The sequence below is a fragment of the Perna viridis genome, chromosome 4, assembly GCF_037379345.1.
Source record: "Perna viridis isolate PV_CMFRI_1.1 ecotype Kerala chromosome 4, ASM3737934v1, whole genome shotgun sequence".
In the NCBI taxonomy this organism is placed as follows: Eukaryota; Metazoa; Mollusca; class Bivalvia; order Mytilida; family Mytilidae; genus Perna; species Perna viridis.
The window spans coordinates 31,173,710-31,185,200 of NC_142448.1; the positions used below are offsets into that span (position 1 = coordinate 31,173,710).

Below are 11,491 nucleotides of genomic sequence, written 5' to 3' on the forward strand. Positions count from 1 at the left end.
AGGAGAACAGCTTGAAAAAAGTAAAAGTGAAGTGGAACCAGGATGCATTTGTGAACAAGATTAGTAAACGTTGGAGACGATGAAGGGCTTGGTCATGGAATGGCAACCTTGTGAACATTCATTTACCACCAAAAAGGCAATACAAGGCCAGATAACTAAATTGCCGGAAGCTAACCTACTTTGATTATATTTTCATTTTTTGACACAGTGGAACCGGAAGGAAATTGGGCGGGGATTTACAGGCTTTTGACTGACGATAAGTTTGTTTTTATTGATGCTTAAAAAAATCGATTAACATTATCAAGAATATGAACAATATTAACTTTAAAACTGTATTTAATGCAGTTCTTGCGGCGCCCCAGATATTGGATGCTTTTTTCTGTGAGAAAGACAACTCAATATATATTTCAACGGGTGTTTGCGAACAAAATATACTCACAGATGACATCAAAAGAAATAAAATGAAAAGTCCTATTGAAATCAATGATGGGGTATTTGGCATAGCAATGCACAAAACATCTATAATTTTCTGCACAAGAAGAGCCATAAAAATGATGACACTTGACACTAGGACGGAAATCAACTTAATTACTGGAGCGTATGACCATCCACACCATCTATCAATTCTTAAGGACAGACCTTAGTATACGCATTGGTACAAAAACACTGTAACATACTGTTAGCTGGAAGATGACACCAGCACTAAAATTTGGACATTCAAGAATGAACATATTTTACGTCAACCAAACTGCATTGCCGTAGATTTCGAACATATTGTACACGTTATTGGAACAAAATCAGCTAATGGTATCATTATATCTTCAGACGGGCACCACGGGAATTGGGAACAAGGTATTCCCAATACCATTTTTTTCTACAGTTTACGAAATGTTATTATATTAACAAAAGGAATCGTCCACGCATTACGTGTCGAGAGATAAACAGTAAATTTTCATTTTGACAGTTCTGAAACCAATTGTTAATATTTTGTATATAGTGAGTTTCTTGTAAATTCTTTACATATATGGCGTTTTTTACATTTCGTGATCAGATCGTATTCTTGGCATCTTAAATGAAGAAAAGCAATGCATTTCTTGTCATACCAGCATTTATATTGGGCATTAGATAGTGATCAGGCCCGTTACCAAAAGATGTAAAGACAAAATACTTAAGTCTGAGAACATTCTTTACTTCCATTTTAACTTCAATCAAAGTCTTCAAAATTGATGTCGTCACAAACAGTTTAGAAAATTCTCAAACATAAGCATTTTTTCAAGTTTTGTGGCACTGGGCCCAAAAATACTCGACTGTTTTGTCGTATTTATGGCAATTCTCTTTATTATAAGTCTTGTTCGTTCATCAACGTTTTGTTTCATATACTTTTATCAAAACCCATTCCTTAAAAGGGTTTAAGGGAAAAAGATACATCGAAACAATTATAAATTCTTGTATAACATGCTTCAACCGTCTTTAGACCCCAGCTATCGAAAAAGGCGATAATCATATAACAAACGTCACAGAAATATTACATACAAATTGTACTTTAACACATTTCCTAGTCGTGCATTTGGTGGCGGTGTTTGATTCATTTTCTAATTTTTTTACACTGATTATGTGATAACATTTTATATGTGTGCTAATATTGAATTATTGTTATTTACAAACCTTCAACATGCTTTGTGTCGTTCAAAGATCTATATTATTATTTAAAGATGAAATCAGCAAAAAGCGGTTATCTTTTATTTATTACACATATATATAGAGTACACATACATGTTAAAGTGAGATTGAAGATTTCATGATATCCATTCATCCTGGTTTCATAATCGACCTGTACACTCTAACAAAAAACTTGTAGATTGTTATTTTTGTTTTTCAAGTTTCATCACTGGTATTTCAATTAAGAAATGTTCATGTTTTTAGAACTATTTTGTTAGCTTTCGGATAATAAGTAATTTAGTTTCTTTACATTTCTTTACAACAGGATCTTACTTCAAGTATTGTATTGATTCATTATATATTTTCCTTTTGTTTACTAGTTGACTAGTTACACATATCTTATTAGAGGACTTGAAATTTAACTCATGTGCGTAATTTGTCAATCCGTCTGTATCAATATATGCTGACGAATAGCAATATTAAACTAATTTTGTATAAATTAGCTAAATGAATTGCTATTTCGTACATTTCATAAATGTATATGAAGATAAATATAAATAGTTTGAATAAAATCTTAAAATCATGCCGTATACTGCTGCAGCTGGTTGTTCTGGGAAAATAAACTTCAATTGAAATCATTAATTTCATAATAATGTGTTGTCATTTCAATACCCTCGTTGATTACACCCCTTTCGTTCTGACCAATTAAAGAAAATGTATTTGAGGTGTGTTCACTAGACGCAACTAACTTCCATTTATAAATTTTCCTAAAATGAAAATAAGAAATAAAATATTTACAGAGACTAACACTTCTAGCAGCATTATTTTCAAATGAAGACCTGGACATTTGTAGATATATTTGACAATCACGTTTTTGTCTGGTGACTAATTTTATTTTCTATAGATATACTTTTTTTTAAAATCGATCTACATACATGTATATCGTTATTTGATTATGTAAGATTATATTTACAATGTGACGCATAATATATATTTTTCTCTAAATCTTTTGCACCGCTACATACCGCTAGACGGGAAAAGTGACAAAAGCATACTCCAATTAGATAGACACCACAATTAAAATGATCTTCCTTGTTTTAGACGATCCTTAAGTTATTGGTATTGGTTAAAATGGCAAGCAAGTGCTAGAAAGAATGTGGCGTAACCTACGAAAACATATTTCTGATGAATTTCCCGCATTTCGACAAAATATTTCAATAAAGAGATCAATCTGTACTATTGAAAACTTTTACAAGTGATTAATATTCAGAAGAGTCTTTACATGCATGTTGACATTTTATTAATGTACAAGATTCTTACATTTCATCCAAACAATCAATTAATGTCCTTGGATTAAAAAAACTGTCAATATCAGAAATGATCATTGAGTCGGTGGGTTGTCAATTTATTCAAATTAACAATAATTTGCGAATGTATATTGTTAACTTACCGCGCAATAGTCAATATAGTAAGGATGGCAACACAAATTAATAAAACAACATTAATGATCAGTATATCATTTACTCCTGGAATGAAACAAAAATTCTTGTAATTCGCTGGTAAGAACAAGACTGAACATCTTTATGTAAATTTGCTATTGAACAAATATTGACAATCGTATATACAAGAATATGTTTATCATCTTAAGCCATGTCTTTTTTTCTTTGTTTTAAAGACTTATGTATACCAGCCAGCCAGCCAGAAAAAAATACATAGAAAAAACACAAAATTTTGTGTACATATCCAAAATATTTCCATACATTGTTGAGACGCTCTACAACAGTATAGATCAAACCCTCTTGTAATGCCAAACTTTTGGCTGATATTTGTCAAGTTGAAATGTAGTTTGGCTCTGATGACATTTAATTCTGTCTTCAATTTTTTCATTATTAGCTTTCTGTACAGAATAGATGCACACCAAGCCCATATAATATCTGATCATAGGTTGCAACTATTGAGACGTATGTGTAGCCTTGGTTGCGTCAACAGTTGTGTAGCTTTGATATACTCCTCCATAGAAAATACATATAAACGGACTTGATTGAATGTGCATATGACAAACTAGTCTTCCCATATCAATATTGTGCCTGTGTGTACACTTTCAAACTTTTATCTATGCTCGCAGCTGTCAAAGAGGGTCTGCAGTCCTACCACAACACGTGTTACTCCCGTAGTGGTATTAATTCAATGTGACAAATTCGAAAGATCTTTTGGAGTCAATCAGTTCAAGACTATTATCATAATATTACAGCATTCAAACCTATGATTTTTTCAACACTGTATACTTCTACTCCCCATACTCAGGTATAATCCTGACTTTAAACGTTTTACATCGTTGTTTTTCCAAAAATGATGGTACACCTAGATAGAGATGTATAGTTCTTGGTAGAGATTCTTCATACTTCGTAAGAAATAATTCCGAATCATCTTCCAAATATACAAAAGATGTTGACAAAATGCTGGAATTTTTAATCGACAACATATTTATCCAGTGTGGTGGATGCATCTTTCAATAAAGGTCGGCATTCCAATGGGAACACATTGTGCTCTTCTACTTGCTGATTTTTTCTTCACTCTTATTAGGCTTACTTTATAGATGATCTGATCCGAAAGAAAGAATATCGTTTGGCTAGATCTTTAATTTAAGTTTCTGTTAAATAGATGACGTATTATCTTTAAACAATCCTGATTTTGGGGATTTGATACATCGCATTCACCTAAAGAACTTGAGATAAAGGATACTACAGACACTGTGAAGTCAGCTTCATATCATAACCTACGTGATGACTTTTCATTCAGAATTGCGAACTTTCCCTTCATCTGTGGCAACATCCCTTCAGCACCTGCGTATGGAGAGTTCATATGACAACTCATACGTTATACCAGAGCTTGCCGAAACTACGCAGACTTTATGTATCGCGCTAGATTTCTAACAAATAGGCTTCTAGAACAGGGTCATGTTGCTTCAAGATTGAAGTCATCACTACAGAAGTTTTATGGTCATCTTCATGAACTCGTGGATCATTACGATGTATCCATCTGCGCTATGAAAACTGATTTGTTCAACGTGACATAGTTTTCCTGTCCTCTTCCGACTACCCGGGACTTAAGTATTTATGAGCAACTCGGTGGGTTTTTCTAGAAAAGCAGAGGACGCTTATCCTACCGGTGCACCTGATCCATGCTCCCAATTTTTAGTGGAGTCCGAGTTGCTCACTTGCTTTAGTTCCTTTGTATGTAGGAGTTTAGTTACTTTATTGTCTTTGTTGTGTATGTCTGTTTTCAATTTCTGGTATTTGTCACTAGATTGCACTCTTTTGATTACCGCTATTACCTTGGTTCCCGTTATTACTCATTCATCATAATTCATCCTTTACTACTAACTATCCTCCAAAAGCGCTTGAATCGGGGAACATATAAAAACAAAGACGACTGGCTGATATATGTAATTTCATCTCTGCACAGTTTACGAAATTTAAAAACTTAAGTGTATGATAAGGACAAATATAACAGAATATCACAGAGGTAACAGCCGGCAGAGAGGCATTCAATCCGACTCGGACATATTATTATCTGACTCCGAACCAACCAGCCGTCACTTTGTCCCCTCCAATATGCCATGTCCGCTCAGAGAGGAAATGAATACAATTGTTTTTCCATGTAAATATTCTGACGGAATTCAACCGAGGAGCCCCGCTCGAAAAGTGTGCACACTATCACAAGGCCATCGAAGCAAACAATGCTAGTTTTCTGTGTACTTTTAAAAATTTTATCTGTTATATTTGACATATGTTTTGGAATTTGTAATTCTCTTTTTGATGTTTCCAGCTATAATCCATTTGATACTGTATTTCAGTTTTTGTTCTGGACAATTTTACATTAATACCGAGGTTTATATTGAAAAGTTATGTTGCTACAAGATTGAAGTCATCACTACAGAAGTTTTATGGTCGTCATCATGAACTCGTGGATCGTTATGGTGTATCCATCTGCACCATGAAAACTGATTTATTCAACGGTCATAGTTTTCCTTTCCGCGTTTGTCTACCCCGGACTTGACTTTTTATGAGCAACTCGGCGGTTGTTTCTAGAAAAGCAGAGGACGCTTACCCTACGGTGCACCTGGTCCATGCTCCCAGTTTTTAGTGGAGTTCGAGTTGCTCATTTGCTTTTGTTACTTTGTATGTATGATTTTAGTTACTTTATGTTCTTTGTTGTGTATGTCTGTTTTCCATGTCTGTTCTTTGTCCCTGGATTACATTCTGTTGATTACCGCAATAACATTGGTTCCCTTGATTACTCTTAAATGACAGACGAAAAGTATGCACTGTTCTTTAACTGATTATAAAATAATGAAAATACAATTACAGTAATTGCAATTAAGATTCTAAATGCTCGATAAATCTAACCTACCATTCTTGTCATGTTCAAGTAAAGTGGTTAACGTTTCACATGAAGAGTTAGAAGTACCTGTTTCTGTCTTTTCATACATACTCACTGTTGAAGCATAGCCTAAAATATGGTATATTTTGAAGTTTGTCTTATGTTAGCTGAGACCTAATAACAATAATAATATAAAAACCGAAGCAGCTGCTTGCACTCTGTTAAGTAAAATACATAAATATATAGGCTTTTAATCGTTTAAACTAATTGTAATTAATACATTACATTACTAACATGTAAACATACCTCTGTCAAGATATGTGCAAAGCCGTGTATAATTGTCAGAACAATTCACGATTCTGATGAGTGGCTTGTCTGAATCGATTGAATTATGTACTAAACATCTTCGGCTTTGTGTATCTTCAAATAAGAAAAAAAAAAAAAAACTGCGTTTCACAAAATTTCGTTACATTCTTGTTTTACGAAGTGCTCCTAAATTTATTTAGGAGTAATATATGTCACAGTGATAAATGCATCACAGTAACTACATGCAATGGGGAAAGCAAGTTCAGGCATACTTAATGCAAACCATGAAGACAGTATTGCAAATTTCATTCATTCCATTAAAAAGTGGTGAACTTGCAGTGAATTAAATGATGATACTATCTAAAGCTACAAATTTCCTCTTTCGTTCAAATAAAATCGAACGAATGCAAATTAAAGAATCGGTCTGTATTTTTTTATTGTTGTAATCGCTTTGATTTTAATGGATTTACTTGACTTACTCGCCTATGAGTACCGTTACTTGTAGTTACTATGAATCTGTAATGTCGTTTTTAATATCATTTTGGGTGAATATAATGTGAAGACTTTTCATTCCATATTGTCAACTTCTTTTCATCAGTAGCAACATCCCTTCTGCACCTGCGTATGGAGTTTTCTCATCACAACTCAAACGTTATGCCAGAGCTTCTTGTAACTATGCAGATATTTTGGACCGCGCTTGAATTCTTACAATTAGGCTTCCAGAACAGAGCTATATCACTGAAAGATTGTCGTGCAGATTTTTTACACTGGAATTTTTATGAGCAGCTCGACGAGTACAAAGAAGCAGAGGGTGCTTACCTTACCGGTGCACCTGGGCCATGCTCCCATTTTTAGTGGAGTCTAAGTTGCTCATTTACTTTTCTTGCTTTGTACGTATTAGTATGGTAAGTTGATGTTCTTTGTTGTGTGTGTGTCTGCTTTCAATGTCTGGTCTTTGTCCCTGGAGTATTCTTTTGATATCCGTTATAATCGTAGTTCCCTTGATTACTCTATAAACAGAACAATAAATTTTAAAACGCCCTTAAAAAGTATTTTGTTATCTGACCCTCCAAAAGAGATACATAGTTTACATGAAAATCAAATATTAGAACTATAACTTACATGGTACATCTGGGTTTTCAATGTCATCATCCGCTAAAACTAGCATGTAACGGAAGTATTTAGTCCTTCCAACAATTTTGTTGTTAATTGGTAAAGAAGACTGTAACTCATAACACGAAGGCTTGACTATCAAACAAAGTTCATGTCCTTGGTCAACTGTATATATAAACTAATACTGTAACTCTCTTTATTTGACAGCATCTTATTTTATCAATTTTAGAAGTCAAAAGCTGATCTTTTACAGATTTGGCTTGATTACATATATATAATATATTGAGCACCTATTTCATTCTTCGGCTATGTAGTTGTACGCTTATCTCTCGTATAACACCACAAACTATCATACGATAATCTGGACAGAAATATTTCTTGATGTTAGCAAATTGTTGCTTATATTTAACACTTATATGTATATTAGATAACTTTCATTATGTAAAATAAAAAACGAAAATCATACTTGTATCATGTCCACAACGGTCACTATGCTTGTCGTGGTTTACAGCTGATATTAAGCAATGCTGTGCACTGACCAACTCATGACGTAGTAGAATATTAGGAACCAACTTACCTGCGTTTTGAAAAAAAACCCAAACAAACAAACAAACAAACAAACAAATAAAAAAAAAATAATACAAATAACATAATTAGAATCATAAACAGTTTCTGTTGTAATCAACATGCCACAACATTGGAGGCATTGTCATATGGTCTTCATTAGTTACAAGAACTCATACTTTTTTTCTACCCTCTTTCGTATTTGAGGATTCAGTTATGAGTTTTTGTACATGGTTTTCCCTGCATTAAGACATCTAATGTATAAATTGTATAGTTAGCGTGGTTGCATTGAGCACTGTATTATGTGATATATTTAACCCTTAAATGCTGGCAGTTTAAGAAGTGTTCTCGTTTCTTTATTATCTAAATTAATAAAATGCACGCTAATGCGTCTGTACATAATTGGCAGTATTCAGATTTTGTTATAATATAATATAGATTTTGTACGTACAGTGTATTCAACTTACTATCAGTCAGTGCAAACACAAGTAGAACATTCAACTGGTTGTGGTTCATGTTGTCTTTAGAACACGTTTTAAAGCGAGAAGATACTTTTTGCACCTCATGCTTCTTTTGATTCAACAAACATGAACAAGCATTTTTCTAAACAAATATCATCAACATATTTACAATCAAACAACATGCAAAAAATCATAACGCACATATGCAAAATAATAATAAATAAAATACAAAACAAAACCCAGTTATCAGCTCATCAATCATAATAGGCTAATTAAATTATAATTAAATTTTGAGATCTGGATATGTATGTTTTGGTATCTTCGTAATGTCATCAAAATCTTCATTACCGGATAAAAGTTTCACCTGATATTAGAATAAGACCTATATTTCGTACATATTCAAATTTTAATTTAGATATGTAAATATGTAAATATATCTGGCTGCACTTTGGTCGAAGAAAGAAAAGTTTATACTAGCTATGAACACGATTAAGATGCCATTAGTTTTAACAACGACACATATATAAAATTACAAGGCATACGCTGTCAAAAAATTAATAAATCAATATTTGGATATTTTTCATCCCATATAAAACATGGTATTTGACCGCAACAATCTGTTCAACAACATAGACAAAATGTCGACAAATATCCCTTAGGAGAATGTGATAGGCTTTTTACAGCTTGCTTTATGGTATAGTAGTGCCAATCATTGAAAACAGTATGGTGACCTGTAGAAAATTAATTGCTTGATGCTTGGTATCTGTTTGATGACTGTCTAATGGGCAATCATACCACATGTCATATGTTTATATAGTGTCTCATATCCCTCTATGAAATATATGTCCATAAAGTTATTTTCATATCCATGAAATTATTGTTGACCATAAAGTACAAAAAACGTTATACAAGTTTACAGCTAAATATTTCTGTATGTTCATAGATATTGTATGTTAAGATATCTTCGAAAAATATTGTTATCACATTTTGTTTCAACTCAAAAATAGTTTTGACAAAATAAAAAACTTCTAACAGCATTTGTTTTACAAACAAAGAAGTTTTATGTTGGCGGGAATTGACCGTGATTATACGCCGATACTTTTTTTCTGGGTCTCATATCAATAATTAGATTTTTCTGCTATTGTTTCAAGTACGCTGAGAATTCTAACTAATATAACAAAAACAAAAGTAGAAGCCAATAATAACGAATATCAACTTACAAAATATATTAGAAACTTGTATCTGGATCGATCTGTACATTTCAGAAGGCATCTATTAATACTATTTGTTCCAAAAATATTTGTTGTATTTTTAAAGAGTTTTTCTAATGTCTGCCTCCCATCTTCATCATCATTGTTATCATCAATGTTTTCGATTTGGAAGCATTCTTAAAACAAAAATAGGAGACAGTATAAAATTACAAAATGAGACAGTGTCCAAAATTTTACGTGTCTATTATTTCTGAAAAATCTCTGAAGAGCTAAATAATTTGGTATCGGATAAAAAAAGAAATCAAGTCTTATACAATCGAAAATTTAATTTCGCACAGTCAAAATGTTCTAATCTTCGTAAATTAAGATGACTAAATCGGAAAGAAATGATTTGATGATCCATACGTATAGTTTAGACATAAAGTATGAAGTAAAGCCTGTACTTGTTGACATTATTTATGTTTACACTCTGTACGTTTTAATAAGGATTCAATGAACAGCTGTTCATATGTAATCGGAAACATTCACTTGAATGTTCGACGTAGTTCAAAATGTATTGTACCGGACGCACTGGATATAAATTACGGAAATAAAATGGAATGGTAATATGTGTCCTTGTTCTATAAGACCATCAATATAGATTGGTAAAAAAGTGTTTGATAAATGATTTTATTACACGAACGAAAATTTTCGATTACCTTTATGATAATGAATTGTTACTTAATTTTGGTTTTATTCTATAGTGAAATGCATACCTGTAAGAGAAGCCCAGTTAGAAAGAAGGACATTTGTCTTTATCCATGCTGGTAAATCATTATTTTGTTGTTGTAAAGAACTAATACTTTGTTCTGTCTGTAATGAACATGATGAGTTGGCTTCTTCCCAAGTTCCTAAGAAGAAAAACAGTTAAATGTCAGCACCTAATTAGTAAAGAATAAATAAACTGTCCAGCATAATCAGGTTATAGAATAAAAGTTAGCAAGGAAATTGAGATAAAATCCATTTCACCCCGACATGCATGTAAATGAAGGTAGATACAGTAATGACTATATTGTTGTTACTGACTTCCCGGTCATTTTATTATTTGATAATCGTTCCTCACATCCATTAATTGACAATTCCAGTAAAACACCCTCCGAAGTGCACATCAGTTAATACATTTCCATTTCATTTAATTTTGGTTTAGATCCAGATATTTTGCAAAGAGATGATTCTCTGCGGTCCATTTACATGAGTTTTGTCTGTTCATACCTAAAAATTCCTCATTTGAATAGGTTAGATTAATGAAATAATGTAAAACCATCAATACTATTAGTTTGTTATTCCCCATGTTAGGACTTGGTGTTATAACTGGTATTAAAACTGTCACAGAATAAGCAGCCTTTTATTAAATATTGATGACAGGAAATGAGAAAAAAAACCAACTGACTATTTCATAGGGAAGTATTACATTGTATACATTATATGTATGGAAATCATTAATACAACTAACGTATATTAATTGACGGAAACGAAGATGACAGCTGAAATTTAATAAATGAAAAATTAACAATCGAGAAACACATATATATGGACAGAAAAGAATCTAACCAAAAGCAAACAAAATTCTTGGCCCACAGACAAATCGCTGCTAATAAAGAAAAGAGAAAATAGCATATATAGCTCATCTTTATTTAAGAACGCCTACATTTTATTCTAATTAAAAAAAGAATGGTGTACGTTTAAAAACATGTTGATTGATGTCCAAAGAGAGATAACTCTACTGTACTAATGTAACTATTGGTGATGGATATA

At 32.5% G+C, this 11,491-nt stretch overlaps 1 protein-coding gene across 1 annotated transcript; it reads right to left on the reverse strand.

Annotated features, from left to right (window-relative positions):
* Positions 1–1,677: 1,677 nt before the first annotated feature.
* On the reverse strand, positions 1,678–11,071 carry LOC148619736 (uncharacterized). The gene is made up of 10 exons (XM_088579968.1): positions 10,949–11,071; positions 10,453–10,587; positions 9,707–9,873; positions 8,493–8,628; positions 7,928–8,038; positions 7,471–7,626; positions 6,349–6,462; positions 6,073–6,171; positions 3,110–3,185; positions 1,678–2,426 (listed from the first exon to the last, which is right to left on the reverse strand). The coding sequence occupies exons 1-10, from the start codon at positions 11,025–11,027 to the stop codon at positions 2,285–2,287; spliced, it is 1,215 nt and encodes a 404-aa protein (XP_088436094.1). The 5' UTR covers positions 11,028–11,071; the 3' UTR covers positions 1,678–2,284.
* Between the last annotated feature and the right edge of the window lie 420 nt (positions 11,072–11,491).